Genomic DNA, 17,239 nt, shown 5'->3' with positions numbered 1-17,239 from the left:
CTCAGGACCCAGGTTCAACTCCCCAAAACCCATGTAAGCCAGATGCACAAGGTGACGCAGACACACAAGGTGGTGTACACATGTGTTCACCAGCAGTCATTAGAGGCCCTGTTGCACCATTTCTCTCTCATACAAATAAAATAAAATCCCTGATAATGTGTTATAAATTAAAATGGCCAACTCATAGTTTCAAATCAGACTGAAACAAAGTAGAAATATCACACATACTTCTGTGAAATAGGTTCTGTGAAATAGGTAAGAACCTTTGAAGGATTAAAGGAGTGAGAGTTCATGGTTTGGAAACATACAGCTGCTCCCATCTAATATGGTTTTAGTTGCACTGAGTAGACCAAAAATATTGTGACACATTTCAGTTCATTTTTCCAAAATCAAACCTGAATTTGTGGTCATATTACTCTTAGCTGGATTCTGAATTCCATCATGATTTTGCCAAGTAAACAACATGAGATGATATGTTCTACTGAATAGCAAGCTACAGAAAATCAAGGATGTGTGAAAAAAGCACAACAGATACTGCTCAAGGAAACTATTGTTAAGATGGCATCTTAGAATTTAGAAGTATCAACTGGAGATGAATTACAATAAATTAACCATAGTAACATGAAATAAAGAATACAGAATTTGGGCACTAAGATTCAGAAATACTTAGCATTTAAGAACAAAATCTGATTACTAGCCACATAAATATCAACACAATTGGTACATTACAAATGACGTGACCTCAAAAACTCTATCATACTTACTATCTTTAACATATTCTTACTTAAAATTTCCACTGTTTCTTTTGCCATGGGATTTGAATCTTGTACTCATTTAGTAACTCAACAAATATTTATTGATTCTTTATTTATCTCTAGCACTGTAGTAAGGTACCAAGAAAAGTTCCTTAATGGGGAAAACACTGAAAGTTCTAATTAGTTTAGAAAAGGAAAGTTTGTTCTTGTAGAGTTGAAAATAAAGAGAGGATGTAAAAAGCCAAGATGAGAGCTATTAAGAATTGTAATAAGCCAGGCATGGTGGCGCATGCCTTTAATCCCAGCACTCGGGAGGTAGAGGTAGGAGGATTGCCATGAGTTCGAGAACACCCTGAGACTCCATAGTGAATTCCAGGTCAGCCTGGACTAGAGTAAGACCCTACCTTGAAAAATCAAAAAAAAAAAAAAAAAAAAAAGAAAAGAAAAAAGAATTGTAATAAGGTCAAAGTTAAATATCTACCACTAAAAGTCTGTATATAGTATTATTCCTACATGGTAGGGACCACCCAGCAGGGTCAATGAAGAAAGAGAACATTTATTTCCATGTTCTATTCTCAGTACTTACTAGGGGGTCTTCAGGAAAAGTCATACCTGCATTGTTCTTATATAAAGACATTCAGTTTTACCTGTACCCAAGCCTCTGAACTTTTTATTTATGAAGCTGAAGTAAATCTGAACTTAGTCTCTTAATAAGATAGCATTCAGCCCAGAATTTAAGACTTAGATATCACTCCCTCTGACTCAGCATTATATATAAGCTTCATGTAGGCATCATGACTATGGTCTTGAATGATCCAAAGCAGTAGTTCTCAAGGTGTGACAGCTACATCATTTGCACCAGCATCACATGAGAAATACCCCAGACCTAGAAATTCAGATACTCTGGAAATGAGGCAATCAAGTATGCACCAAATTTTGCAAACCACTTATTTAAATCATAGTGACTCAAGGATGGTACTGGGAACTGATATGCTTTACATATGCTGTGCAATGGTGCTGTTATTTGACTTATGTACCCCAGTGCCAAATCTTAAATATAACTGTTTAAGAGAGTGGGAATATATACTTAAATCAATAGTCTATGGCTCACTTTTGTTCTATTTGTTTTTTATTAAATACTGATGACTAAAAATGCAAAGTTAACATTGTGTTTCTTAAAAAAAAGAAACTTTATTTTATTTATTTGAAAGAGGGAGAAAGAGGCAGATAGAGACAGAAGAGGCATCCCAGGGCCTTCAGCCGCTGTAAACGAACTACAGAAGCATGCGCCACCATGTACATCTGGTTTAAGTGGATCCTGGGGAATAAAACCTGGGTCTTTTCACTGTGCAGGCAAGTGCTTTAATCACTAAGCCATCCCTCCAGCCCACATTGTATTTCAACAATGTATTTCTCAAAGATTTTGAAAAATAATACAGAAAATGATGTCACATCTACTCAAAGGAATACAAACTATGCCTAGTTTTCACTTAGTATTTATTGTGTACCCCCTTGCTTGATGTATGAAGCAGATATTAACCTTCTACAAATGCAGAAGCTAGAGCTCTGCAAACATGCATCAGTGTAACAGAGAAATCAAACAAGCTATGAAGTCTTCTGCTTCATTTTACATCATATCATGCTCCTCCTAGATGTAAACTCTTATAAAAATAATACCCATTAACTAATCACTTGTAAAATCGTTGTGTGAGAAGTGCATTATAATTTTAACTTTAAATTTCTTTGTTTTGACCTCTTGTATAGCATACAACAATTTTTTAAAGCAAACATTGTTATATTTAGTTTGTTTGAGAGAGGGGAGAAAGGCAGACAGAGAGGAAGACTAGGCACACCAGAGCCTTCAGCCACTGCAAATGAATTCCAGACACTTACATGGGTCCTGGGGAATCAAACCTGGGTTCTGTGGCTTTGCAGGTAAATGTCTTAAACACTAAGCCATCTCTCAAGCCCCAAAGATTTTTAAAATACATTTTTACTGTCTAATAGAGGAAATACTCTTGTAAGCTTTATTTCAGCTATAAAGTTAAATACCCACTATGTTTTTACTTAGTATAAAGCTATTACTAATCAAGTTGTTAATAAAAGTATTAAAAAAAAGAGTAAAAGCCTTCCCTAGGATATTAATAATTCATTACTGGAATTAACTGACCATGAAATTATAAAGCCATATTATTATTTACAATGAATCTTCCACCCTGACCATACCAATTAGGGAAAAAATTCATCACACTATATTACCTATTCTATTAACTAGAATGTAAGTCGTTGTACAAAACCAAAGCACCCGACTTTAGGCACTATCAAACTTATGAATTAATTATACTCGTGACTCACTGTCACAAAAAATATGCCATATTGTAGGTACTATATACAGTACTTCTCCAAACTTGTGTGACTTCCTTTACCTAACTCACTACCCAAGGTTCATCAAGAATGTTCTAATCATTCTCTAAAAGAAAATATTTAGGTAAAAACTTTAAGTAAATATAAGAAACAGATTAAAGAAATATCCTCTGGAGTATTAGAATTATAGGTATGAAACACCAAGCCCAGCTTGACAAATTGATCGTAAAGTTTACGCAGACAGGCAAAGTAAAAAAAAAAAATTCAGAATCACCAATATGCTACTAAAGTTAAAGAACAAAGTGAGAGAACTAACACTGCTGGACCTAAAAGCTTTCTAGAACTGTCACACTCAAGACAGTATGCCGAAATCAACCAACAGAACCAGAGAAAGCCCAATAAATACACTCAAAAATATGGTGAACTGAACTGACAAAGTGAAGATTACACAAAAAAGAATCTTTTCAGAAAATGAAATGGAAACATTTTGACAATCATGTACACAAGGAGAGTCAAGAAAGAGTCCCCACTACTCTACATAAAGACCTTTGCAAAGGGTATCCTCCACAAAAACAAACAACCTAAATATAAAATACAAAGTTGTAAAACTCATTCAGAACAACAAAGGAAAAAGTCTAAGTAGCTTGGGGTTTGGCAAATGATCTTTTACATATAGCTTCAAAGGCAGAAACCATAACAGAATGAGTTGGTAAACTGAATTTCATTAAAAGGAAAACTTTCTTCTCTGACAAAACACTGTCAATATAATGAAAAAAGAGCCAAGAGATTGGAAAGAAACATCTGAAAAAAGTAAAACATAACACCAAGTCATAAAACTCCGTAAAAAAACAAACAAGCTCACTAAAATATGGGAATATATCAAAAAAGGCAAATGACAAGTATATGAATAGATGCTCCCTACCTTGTCATTGGTGAAATGCAAATTATGATAATGAGATATGAATAAAGGCCTATTACAATGGCCCAAACTCAGAACACTGGTAATGCCAAATACTAAATAATATAAATAACTAGAAATCACACTCATTACTGGTAGGAATAAAAAATACTACACCTACTTTGGAAGAAATATGGTAATGTTTAATAAACTAAATATATGTAACCATTAATATAGCCTATACAAAAGTTACACACTATGTTTACACCAATTTTATTCAGTCACCATAACCTAGAAGCTCATGAATTTTTATAAATGATCACCATGGCAGGAATGTTCTTTAAAGGGAATGCTATATATGTGGGGAGGCAACAATTATGATGGGAAATATGTGTACCTTCTTAATTTTGCTATGAATCAGAAACTACTTCTAGAAAATAGGGGAGGGGATTTTTAAAATAAAAAGCACAGTTCAGCAGGGTTTGGATCTCTCACATTGTACACCAAGCAACAACTGCAATGCTATAAAACAGAGCTTGCTCACCCAGGTGGAACTTCTCCTGATGCTTTAACCGTGCAAACCGAGACTTGAAATGCTCTTCGCAATAGGTACACTTAAAAGGTTTATCTTGTGAATGTAGAATCATGTGTTCCTCCAAGTGTGGCCTCCGAGTAAAAGACTTCTTACAAATCTACATGAACATGCAATTAATTTTCACTTATTTAGTTCAGAACCTGACTTGAAATACAAAGTTTATAATGTGAATAATAGATGTAATTTCAAAGTGAAGAGAAATTTCTCCCAATAGAAAACTTACCAAAGTATAATCAAATTTAAAATGTGTGAGGAAAGAAAAAAAACTAGCATTATTGTTAAGAATAATTTGAAAATAACACTTAAGATAGATGAATTTCAACTTATTCTATGTCTAATATACATGCAGAATATGCTATCTTAATTCTAGATAGTGATTTCTTGTTTTATTTGTTTGTTTTTGAGGAAAGGTCTCACTCTAGTCCAGGCTAACCTGAAATTCACTATGTAGTATTAGGGTGGCCTCAAACTCACAGCAATTCTCTTACCTCTGCCTCCCAAATGCTGGGATTAAAGGCGTGTACCATCACGCCCAGCGATAGTGATTTCCTAATTCATGAAATGAAACCAAGAAACCCACTTATTCGTCAAGTTTTATTTCCATATCAATAATAACTCACAGGAAACTGCTCAAAATTTGTCTCTTGATGTACTCAGAAAGAATATACACAACTTTTAAGGAAGTATGATAAATGTCAGATTTTTAAAAAGGAAGAGACTTGTAACAACAACATAAAATATTACATATCAAACACAATTCACAATTATTTTATTCAAAGCTCACAAAAATCTGGTAAGGTAGACAGACTTATTATCATCATTTTATAACTAAGGATGATGAAACTTTAAGTGAAGACATTATCTTATAATAGGTCAAGTAATAATTAACTTCAAGTTCTAGAAATCAGAATCCTGAAATCAGAGAGTTGGTAACAATTTGGGGAATTTTATTATTTATAATATATTATTTATATATTGAATCTTTCAAGAAGATTAAAAATAATAAGGAATATTAAATACTAAACAGTATCTGTCAAATATTGAAAAAAAAACCACTTTGGGTGTGTCGGGAGCTGTAGCTGCTCTATGACTGTGGGAACTGCAGCTGGTCTTAGATCTCCAGGCACAGAGGCCTTATTGTATGACCTTGGTAAAGCAGACTTCAGACACAGAGACATTAACACCCTTGGTGGAGCAGACTTCAGACATGAAGGCATTGTTTTGAGAAAGTTTTATTTTCTGTGTATAAGCTTGTGTCTGCCTCAATAGACTTGAGCCTTGATCAGAACTTGTCTTGGCTCCATTCCTTATGTTCTTGTCTCAGGTTCATTCCCACTCCCTCCTTTGGGGTCTGTGACTCTCGTGCACAGGCTGGCACAGGGTGTGAAAGAACTCTGCTACTAGTCCATCTGAGAAGTTTAGCTCAAGTCCTCTCCCCTTATTCTGTCCTAGTAGTCCTGATCTGTTGAATGTGGTAGATGTTATAATTTGAGGACTCAACAGGCTAGGACACAGAAAAGCCTTGAGTTCTCAACAGGCTTCTTAGAATGTGTCCCCACTACTTGAAGGAAGCTCCCCTCCTGGGAGGAAGAAGCTTCATGAAGAGAAGGAGGAGGAAGAAACCAAACCGGAAGCTCTAACCAGCAACCCATCTTTGCTAAATTCCTAGTCATCAGAGAATATCAAGTTGCCAGGCTAGGTGAGCCAGCCATTTTGGCTCCAAACAAGATCAGATCCTCCACCAGCTAAAAAAAAAAAAAAAACTCAGTTACTTGACTAACTGCATGTGGAATAGAAGAATTACCTAGCAAAGCCTTAACCCCAATCTGGACACCTGACCCACAAAGATGTAAAGTACAATTAAACTGCTGTTCAAGGACATTTAAGAAGTGAGGTCGTTTACGACATTGCAACAGATAGTTATCTGAAGGAGAAATTCTTATATATCAGATTCCGCTACAGCAATGTCCAAGTTCATATATATAGTTCTACATAAATATTAGCACAGTGATTTTAATCAGAATAAAAACATATTTCTACTTTTCAGATCTATCTACCATCGGAAAGCTAACTCAACAGAGTTCAATTTACCAAGATAATAATAATAAATAACTTTAGGTAAAAGATTCAAAAATGAGAAAAGCTAGGTTATATTACTTTAAAACCTAATTACCTTAATTACCTTTCGTTCCCAAAAGGTAACATTACATTTACTTTGGTTTTCTAATAGAAATTAAATTTTCTTACATCACATTTCCAACTTTCACTCTTAGTCTTCTTGATGGAAATAAATTCTTGTGCATTTTCAGGGTGAAATCTATCAGAGAAATAAAAAGATGACACTAATTAAGTCATTATTTCAGATGAATCAGTCAACAATCAAGTATTGCCAGAGTGAGAGTGCATGCTTGTAATCCCCACACTCAGAATGCTAAAATAGGAGAATGCGGTATTATGAGATCAGCCTGGGTTACATAGAAAAATCTTGCCTCAAAAATAAAAACAGCTAGGCATGGTGGTGCACATCTTTAATCCCAGCATTTAGGAGGCAGAAGTAGGAGGATTATCATGAGTTTGAGGCCACCCTGAGACTCCATAGTGAATTCCAGATCAACCTGGGCTACAGTGAGACCTTACCTCAAAAAAACAAAAACAAGATAAAATAAATAAATAAATAATAAAAACAAAAAAATTCAAGCTGAAAAGATGGTTCAGTATCTAACAGCACCTCCTGTGCAAGTGTGAGGGCCTGAGAAGGACTGAGACCACTTCGAGTACCATCCCAGGATCCACATGGGAATGGCCACACCCTCATAACCCAGTCCTGTGGGGAGAAAATTTTGGCAAATCATAGGGGCTCCTGAAAACAAACAAAAATAGAAAAAAGCAAGTTCTAGAATCAATTAAGAGACTCTGGCTTAATGAAGAAAGGGTGAAAAAGGTATGCAGACATTCCTCTCCAGCCACCACAAGTGAGTAGATCTTGCAGCAGGACAGTGCCCAAGGGCACCACTTGGGCACATACACATGAATATACCACACACCCCCCACCACCACATTAAACACACACACACCAAAAGAAAGAAAAATTAGGTGCTGATTTTTTGTTTTTGCTATTTTTGTTTGTTTGACTTTGTTTAAACACAGTATTACTTTGTAACGCAGAATGGCTTGGAACTCACAGCAATTCTCCTGTCTTAGCCTTCCAAATGCAGAGATCATAGGGATGGGCTACCATGCAGTTTAGGCAATGGGTTTTTTCTAAAATCACAGGAACATGTGGTAATAATTTAGGCAACCTCATTTTAATAGTTAATACAGTTTATGGAGAAATAAAGAAAAGTTTAAGTGTATATATGTATATGTATATGTGTGTGGGGGGGTGTGTATATATATATATACACATACACACACACAACTTTTTTTTTTTCTCTAGCTCAGGGTGACCTAGAATTCACTATGTAGTCTCAGGGTGGCCTTGAACTCATGGTGATCCTCCTACCTCTGCCTATCTCTGCCTGAGTGCTGGAATTAAATGTGTGATCCACCACACCCAGCTAAGTTTAAGTATATTTTAAATGTATTCAGATCCCTATTTACAGATAACGTATAAGTTTTTAGGAAATTTGATTTTTTAGAGTTAATATACAATACTACATTAAAAACTTTTTCACATTAAACAAAGCTGAATATGAAAAACAAATTTCCTGTTGTTTTAAAACCATGCATTTAAGGCATGCTTGCCCCCAAAAAAAAAAAAAAAGAATAGTTCATCTTAAACTTTGTGTTATGGGCTATAGTCTTGCTTCAATGTCTAAAGACTATCTCAACAGCATAAAAAAATACAAACTAATACTTGCTGCTCTTTTTTTGTAAGTGTGCTATGTATAAGATGTATATGTTTATGTGTGTTTTGTGTGACAGGAAGAAAGAGGAGCAGTGAGTGAGTGCATGTGTGCCATGGTAAGCACAAAGAGGCCAGAGGACAACTATGGGTATCAGTTCTAGAGTGACAACTTGATTTTTGAGGCAGCATCTCTTATATTGGCTGGCCCCTCAAGCTTTCTCCCATTCTCCTGCCCTACCTTTTCACAGGCACACTGAGATTATGTATGCATACTACCACATCTGGATTTTAGGTCAGTGTGTGGGATTTGAACTCTGATCCTCACACTTGCATACCAAGTACTTTATCCACTGAAACACCTCCCTAAACCTGCTGCTCGTTGCTTAATTTGTAATCTATACAAAATAAAAAATTAAAAATAAGCACACCATAGAAGTTTAGTTTACACTAAAGAACATAATAAAGAATATTATGGAAGCAAGATAATACTTGCCTCTTAACATGCTTGGCTAACGTCTTCTTGCTTGCATGAAGTTTATTACAGTAAGGGCATTTGTGCTCCTTCTTATGAAATTCTGTTTCATTACTGTGCTTCTTTCTGTGAACAGTTAAGTTAGACTTTGTCGAATAACGCTGGTGACAAATATCACATTCAAAAGGCTTCTCACCTGTATGCACACGGGTGTGACTCTCATATTTCCCTATAGAAATAAATAAATTAATTAATTAAATTCAGTACATTGACTATATTGTGACTAAAATCTGACAGTGGAATAAAATCTCATGGTTTAGCAAACTTAGCACACATACTCAAATCCATAGAAAACTCAAAAATAACCTAAATTTCTAACTCAAGTATCTCTAAGCCTTAGTTCTTTGAGCTTACAGCTCAAGGTATATTTTTCCTTAAAAAAAAAAACTATCAAAATTATTTATGCCATGCATTATAAAACTCTTGATATTTGAAAATGTTTTTTAAAACTTTGGCAAATCCTATGAACTTATTTTTTTGTTGCATGTATGTTAGTATGAGTGCTGTGTGTATATCTACAGAATGTAGATAATCTCTAGAAAAGATTGTGATTTTAATACAAGGAGAGGTTTTATATCAGCGTAGGAAAAATATAAAAAGATAAATTGTCCAAATATTCTCCCTCAAGCCATCTGTCATCTTCTTTGTTTTGCTTTTTACCCAGTAGGTTTTTGGTATAAGGGGAAAGGTCAAAGGGCTCTTATTTGCATGAGAATTGGATGAGAAATAGATAGCTGCTAGCCTAAGGAAAGATGTAACTGGATCAGAGGTCTCACTTAAAGCATCAGAAAGAAGGAAAGATCCAAAGTAATGGAATTGAATTATTAGATTACATATTACAAAGCTAATGTTTCCAGCAGAAGGTCTCAGGGCTTATCCTTCTCACATAAACCTACTCCATGGCAGTCAGGCCAAGAGAGAATAAAGAAGCAAGACTGGCTTCTAACAAACCAGCATAAAGCCAGATAGCAACCTTTTAAGTTTGATTGCAGTAAACAAGTGCTCACTGAAATTTTAAGTGACCTGGGCTATTACAAAGCATACTAGACCAAAGTAAAACACAGGAGCTTCAGGCTCACAATTTCATGAGACTAATGTAGCAAAAAACAAAAGCCAATAGCCAGGCGTGGTGGCGCACACCTTTAACCCCAGCACTCGGGAGGCAGAGGTAGAAGGATCACCGTGAGTTCAAGGCCACCCTGAGACTACATAGTGAGTTCCAGGTCAGCCTGAGCTACAGTGAGACCCTACCTCAAAAAACAAAAGCAAACAAACAAGCAAAAAAATCCAAATGAACGTTTTAAAATCCTGTAAAAGGAATGAGTGTGATGCAAGAAATATGACTGAAAGACAGCCACTCAGCTGTGTTTCAGATAAAGTACTAAGATAAACCTTCCTCATGCTCTTCATTCAACCTACATCAACCTTCGTCTACATTCAACATAACACTGTTCGGCCCTCATTCCACTTCATTGCCAAGCCAGCTCATCTTCCTGATCCAAGCAGTGTTAGGTCTCTGCTTTTGTTGTATGCTCCTTCTTACCTCCCTTTCTCATCTCTTTTTCCAATTTCCTTCTCCACATTAAAGCCAACAAGACTTGCCTGTCCCCTATCTTATACAAACTGTCATTGTCTCTGTCAAATTTATTTTCAACAGTTTCCACCAGACCAACTTCTCTACATAGCATACAAACCATTCAAAATTTAGCCTCCATTTATTTGCCAGTGCTTATCTCCTGTCATTTTTGCTATGCCTCCTTGCCCACCTTGAAGCCATACACACCTCAGCAATTTCTAGCATACAATATACCTCAATGCCTTTGCAACTTATCCTAGTGCCTTGTAAATTTCTCCTCAATCTTTAAAAGTTTCAGTTTAAATATTACCTATTGCATGTAAACATTCTTGATCTTCTATTCCTCTGTATATATCCTGATCCTGATACAATTACCCTTACTATAATATATTTTTTGCATGTACTCATTAGCTGTAAGATTCTTGGGGACAAAGAATACATCATTTCATATGGGTTAACCAGTGTTGACTATATTCAAAACATTTGTTTGATTAATGAATACTAAGAGCAGCTTGCATCCTTTCAATAGTTAAACTCTGTGTAATATTTAAAGGACTCCCAATAACTATCCTATTTAATTCTAATTCTCATAACTCTTCACTCACACTACTTAGCATCCCTTCAGCATTATGTCCCCTGACTATGAGGAAACAAAAGCATACACAGGTTGAGTAACTCATGCGTCTTAAGACCTGGATTCAAAACTTTCAGGGAAGGCTGAAGATAATGGATTAGCAGTTAAGGTGCTTGACCAAAGAACCCAGGTTTGATTCCCCAGGACCCATAAAAGCCAGATGCACAAGGTAGCTCATGGGTCTGGAGTTCTTTTGCAGTGGCCAAAGGCCCCACGGTGCCCATCCTCCCTCCCTCCCTCTCTTTCTCTCTGTCTGCCTTTCTCCTACTCTCTCTCTCAAATAAATATAAAATAAAATAAATTTAAAAATTTTTTCAGAGAACAACTATCATAGTTCTAGCTTTTCAATCAATATGGTAAAGACATAAACAAGAACTAGACACAGATACAGAGACATACATGCTAATGTAAGGAGTTAGGAAGAACTAGTGAAAAGCAAGCAACCTGAATACAATGAACCACAAGAGGAGAGAGAATGTAATGTACAGTTCATTTTGAAAGGTAGGTAAGAAGAAAACCTTTTATGGGACATACTAATTCCTGTCTGAACCTGGTAAAAGGCATCTCGCAGACTTCCTCTTCCTTTATTAGCCATTAAGCTTTGTCACTGTCTTCATAAAATGTCAACATAAAACTCTAGTTTCAGGGCTAAGGATGCAATTCAGGCAGAAAAGTCCTTGCCTAGCATGCACAAAGTCCTGGGTTCAATCCTCAGTACTGAATAAAACCTGTCTTGCATGACAGGGTTGGAGAGGGTAGAGACAAGATCAGAAGTTTAAGGTCATCCTTAACTACATACACAGTTCCAGGCCAGCCTGGGACACAGGAGGGCTATCTCAAAACAAACTCGTTGATGTCTCAGGGCATTAAAAGAAGTGTTCCGGACTGGGGAAATGGCTTAGCGGTTAAGGTGTTTGCCTGCGAAGCCTATGGACCCCAGTTCGGTTCTCCAAGACCCACATAAGCCAGATGTACAAGAGAGTGCATGTGTCTGGAGTTTGTGTGCAGTGGCTGGAAGCCCTGGTGTGCCCATTCTGTCTTTCTCTCTGCCTCTTCCTCTTTCTCTCTCAAATAAATAAATAAAATATTCTTTTTAAAAAAGTATTCTTAGGCTGTCTAATGATGAAAGATTTGAAGAAATGCTAGTTGGAAGTAAAATCAGCAGGATTTTTTTATTAGAAGATTTGTTAAAGTTAGAATAGATTATTTCCCAAACATACTGGAATGCAGAATCTGTCATAAAGTATCTCACAGTCGTAGTGGTCTGAGGGAACAGTTTGAGACCTATGTGCTGACCTACAAAGCCTTGTGAACTGACCCTTGCTCATTCATTTCCAAGTCAAATTAGGACAACTTAAGCAAAATACAGGAAGTATATGAGTATAAAGTCTAAGAGGTATCTGAAAAGATAAAATGAAAAATGTTATTAATTTGATATGATAAAATGATAGCTCTACAACAGCATTTATATAGCATAAGTTTCTTGCATATGAAAGTTCTTCCAAATGACTGTTACTGAAGAAGTTATTTTATTCATCTTTATTATAAAGCATGAGAGCAAATAATAATAATCATTAAAGTATCCTGATTTAGAAATACATTCAAAAGGCATTACAAGAAGCAAGAAAAAGTCACCACCGTAATTTAGCATATGCTGATAACAAATGATAACCAATGCATTACAAAGTCAATTTCCACCTATTCCAATAGCACAAGTAACTCTTCAGCGCAAAACACACAGGAATATATTAAACTGTGCAATTAACTTACAAGGTCAGAATACACTTAAAGTTTTTCCATAATTATATGTGCAGTATATATTTCATAAATAATGTACATGTAAATAAATAGCTTAATAAATGCATCATGTACACACCTATAAACCCAGCACTTGGGAGACTGAGGCAGGAGGATTGTAGTGATTTTGTGGTCATGATGGGTGACATATTGAGTTTCAGGTCAGCCTGGGCTACAGTGTGAGATCTTGTCTCAAAACAACAACAACAAAGTACAGGAATTGGGGATATTGTTCAGTGGTTAAAAGTACTTGCTTGCAAAGCCTGATAGCCCAGGTTCAATTCCCCACCTACACATGAAAAGACGGATGCAAGAAGTAGTCCAAGCTTCTGGTGTTTATCTGTGGTAAGCCCTGGCCTACTCAAGTACATATATACATACACACAAAGTTTATTTTTTTTAAAGTTCAAATTAGAATAGTTCATACAAGACATTTTTCAAATATCATTTTAGCCAGGTGTGGTGGCACATATCTTTAATCCCAGCACTTGGGAGGCTGAGGTATGAAGATGGCTGTGAGTATGTGGCCAGCCTGGGGCTACAATATAAGTTCCAGGTTAGCCTGAGATAGAGTAAGACCCTGCCTTGAAAATTAAATTAATTTTACTAGCAAGTATCAAACATGAAAATTAAACATGAAGACCGAAAATACTGGGTTATACAGCTTATTTCCTACATACTCTTTTCTAACAAACAGATAATTATTTATTAGTACATATCTCAAGCTAAAAAGTACTGGATACTGGAAGTGACTGTAACTCATACTACTAAGCATAAGGGGAAATAGTATACAAAATTATTAAATTTACTCTAATGTAACCTAGTTAAACATGGTATAACTTAAAAGCAATAAAATTAAACTGGCATATAAATCAAAGTTCTATTTAATGGTTAATACTCTGGATCCTTTCATACCAAATACAGTACTACAGACTTGTAACTTATTAGGACATGATGAAGAAATCATGAAGGGCAATGACTTTCTGAATCACAAGTAATTTTCAGTAAGAAAAACTATGTATTGAAATCAAAGCACTCCCTTCCCCCTCAGTTTAGCACATCTTTTTCATAATTTTCAAAGTTTTAAAATATTTTTATTTATTTATTTGCAAGGAGAGGGAGAGTGAAAGAGAGAATGAGAATGGGCACACCAGGGTCGCGCTAGTTCCTGCAAACAAACTCCAGATGCATGCACCAATATGTGGGTATTGGGGAATCAAACCCAAACAGTCACGGTTTGCTAGGAAATGCCTTTAACCACTGAGCTACCCCTCCAGCCCTGAAGTTAAGTTGTTAATTAATACCATTAAAAGAGCCACAAACAGTAAATTAGAGAAAGAAAATTTTCTTACCTATGCGGTCAAATGTTTTGTCACATTTGGGACACTGTAGGATTTTCTTGTTACTATTGTGGATGATAACTGGTGCTAACCCCTCATGAACACTTCCTACAGAATCACCTGCTTCAGGCTCATCCTCTGCATCATTATCTTTCTCACTTTGCTCAGTGTCGGAATACTCATCAGACATGTCCTCCTCTAGCTCATCATCTTCAGCATTATAGTCACTCCCAGGATCCTCAGAGTCATTTCTATCTGACTTCTCCCTATCATAGCTTTCTTGATTCAAATTGTCTGACCCATCTCCACTCTCTTGTTCATCATCACTAGTGTCATCAAACTTAACTGGACACTTTCGGTTCCTTTTTGATCTCCTTGCAGAAAAACTTCTCTCCAGCATTTTTAACCCATGTTTTTTCCCTAATAAGAGGGACCTGTGAGTCTTAGCCAAATGATTCTCTAAAGACTTCTTATAGCAAAAATGTCTACTACAGAATTTGCATTGATGATTACTTGATAGTCTTCCAGTTAATTCATTTAATGTTTCTTCGGTTGATGATTTCTCAGTGAGCTCTGACTGAAAAGTGGCAACGTTTTCATTGTTTAGCAGCTTTACTGCATCTATAATGTCCAAAAATTTTGCAGCCTCCAAAACAAGAGGTATTTCATATTTGTACACAAAAAACTCTGATGTGTAAAGAAATTCAAGCAAATGTTGAAAAACTGAATGTGTTACGTGATCCAGGGTGACAACATCAGTGCTTGGATTTTTGCTCAAACATGCATGAAAATAACTACTGCCAACAGCAACTACGACTTTATGTGCACTAAATTCCTTTCCTTCTACTATGATAAGCAAATCACAAAACGATGGTTGCTTCTGTCTATCATCATTTAAATACTTGAGCAAGTTCTTATTGTACTGCAAAGAACTCAAAAGTTTTCTCTGATCTGGAGAGGGAGGAAGTTCCTGATAACAGTGAAGGGCTTCAGGAGTTGGTCTTTCTGTGGAGTGTGTATAGGTCACTTGGTCACACTCCAACCCAGCATTTCCTTCTGAAGAATCTTTATGATAGCCTAGATGGATCTTCTCATCAAGATTTGAAGTAACCTTTCTCCTTTTCTTCATTGCAGTACTGCAATTTCTGAACAAGAAACTTCATAAGTGACTTAAGAGGATTTATACGGGAAAACTAGATTGTCATGGACAACAGCTTCTGGAGGGGCGTGCACGCTGGTTTCATGGTCTGCAAAAGAATGAAGTGTAAAATAACTCCATGGCAAAGCAATCTTAAATAGTCAAAGGCACTTGTCAATTAATTTTTTTTAAATGATAACTACATTATGATGAAGTCAAGGTTACGCTCATGAGTGGTTAAGATTTTAGGGCGGAGAACAAGGAAGGCCGGGTTAGAAAAGGCAGCCAACAAAAGAATGATTTTAAAGGACGCGAAAGCACACCTTCCAGGCCTGACCGTGAAGAGGGTGTTCATAACTAGACAGACACGAGGGTGTGGGTGGGGGCGGGGGTCCCTCCCAGGTCGTGGACCGTGCAGTTTGAGGGGGCTACGGTCGTGGTTTAGGGGCGCTGCAGACTGACAATAAGGCCGTTGCCACCACGAAACCCAAGTCTGTCCGTGAACATGCTTCTCGGGGTGAGCCAAGCAAGGCTCTGCAGGGACAAGCGCGCGACCCTCTCCCACAGCCCACCTTGCAGAAGGGCAACGCCAACGGGGACGCAGGAGAGGCGCGGGGCCAACCCTAGCGACGACGCGTCCCAGGCCCCGGCCCGGCGGAGACCGAGCTGGCGGCCGACGGGAAACCCACTCCCCTTCTCTCACGGGCTCCCGGCGCGAACGCCCCACACGCGCGCATTACCCGGAACCCAGGCTCCCCCGCAGCCTCCCGGCCGCCGAGCTCCACGGCGGCCGCGCTCGTTCCAGCGCCGACCCACTTCCGGGTTCAGCCCCCCAGCGCACCCACCTCGGCGCCGCGCCTTCCCCTCCCGGAGCCTCGACGCTCCGCTCAGGAGACGCGTCGACCGCGCGCGCACGCGCGCGCGCGTAGCCTCCGAGCCGCCGGGCGAGCCGGCGCGGCCCAGCGTCTGCCAGTGCGCGTGCGCGCGCGCCCCTCTGCGCGCATGCTCCGTCCCCGCTCCGCGTCTCTGGGAACCGTGGTGGCGCTGTCGGATTCCGTGACTCCGGGATTTCGTGGCGGCCGGCTGATGGATGGGGAGCGCTGTGTGTCCGGAGGGAAGGGAGGACCGATGGGGAGCTGAGAGAAAATTGGTTGAGGCGCTAGTGACAACAGATTTCATCCTCACGGGAGGATTTAATAGTTGTAACCAACGGAACCGTAGCCGCTGGAAGCACGAACCCTGGCACACACCAGGGAATCCGGGCAGACGTTCCTGACTCATTTTCCTGACTTAAATACACCTCAAATGGACGTGCACGTAAAATTATGGGGTTTTAAGCTCTTTATTGTGAACCTAAAAGGGACATGTGACAGTGACGCCTATAAAGGAATCCAAAACAAAAACATCTGAAAGGACCTTGGGAGCTGGTGCCTTGAGATTTTCCACCTCAAGTCCAAGGTGGGATGATAAAATGCTGCCCTGCGGATCAAAGTGGATAAGAAAGTCCTAGATCGTGTGGTTGTGGGGACACGAAATAAGACAAAGCCCACCCCTTCCCCCCACACATCCATTCCAAAATGCCACACATACAGCTGGGAACCTGGGGGTGGGAGAGAGATGGGGGGGACGAGAATCCTGCAAGAAGGAGACTGGGGATACCTAAACTCCGTATTCTCCAGGTTGGATCTAGATGTTGCTGTGAGGTGTGGTAGATCTGGTTGACAGGCAGGTGTGGATGGTAGATTGCGCTCCAGAATGTGATA

At 38.2% G+C, this 17,239-nt stretch overlaps 1 protein-coding gene across 3 annotated transcripts in view; it reads right to left on the bottom strand.

The window, feature by feature from the left end:
* The window catches only part of Zbtb41 (zinc finger and BTB domain containing 41), a 36,114-nt gene extending 19,765 nt beyond the window's left edge, over positions 1-16,349 (bottom strand). The window contains exons 1-5 of one of the 3 annotated variants that reach the window (XM_045151974.1): positions 16,322-16,349; positions 14,351-15,585; positions 8,953-9,160; positions 6,860-6,929; positions 4,562-4,709 (exon numbers count right to left, since the gene is read on the bottom strand). In XM_045151974.1, coding sequence (XP_045007909.1) covers positions 4,562-4,709; positions 6,860-6,929; positions 8,953-9,160; positions 14,351-15,467 — 1,543 coding nt within the window. In that variant the 5' untranslated portion in view covers positions 15,468-15,585; positions 16,322-16,349. Of the gene's footprint in view, positions 1-4,561; positions 4,710-6,859; positions 6,930-8,952; positions 9,161-14,350; positions 15,586-16,048; positions 16,166-16,216; positions 16,299-16,321 lie in introns of those variants that run through there. The other 2 variants (XM_004659527.2, XM_045151969.1) reach the window with 2 other exon arrangements.
* Between the last annotated feature and the right edge of the window lie 890 nt (positions 16,350-17,239).

Source organism: Jaculus jaculus, chromosome 1 (genome assembly GCF_020740685.1).
Source record: "Jaculus jaculus isolate mJacJac1 chromosome 1, mJacJac1.mat.Y.cur, whole genome shotgun sequence".
Classification (NCBI taxonomy): Eukaryota; Metazoa; Chordata; class Mammalia; order Rodentia; family Dipodidae; genus Jaculus; species Jaculus jaculus.
The sequence above is the reverse complement of the archived record's forward strand: the minus strand, read 5'-3'. Positions and strand labels throughout refer to the sequence as shown.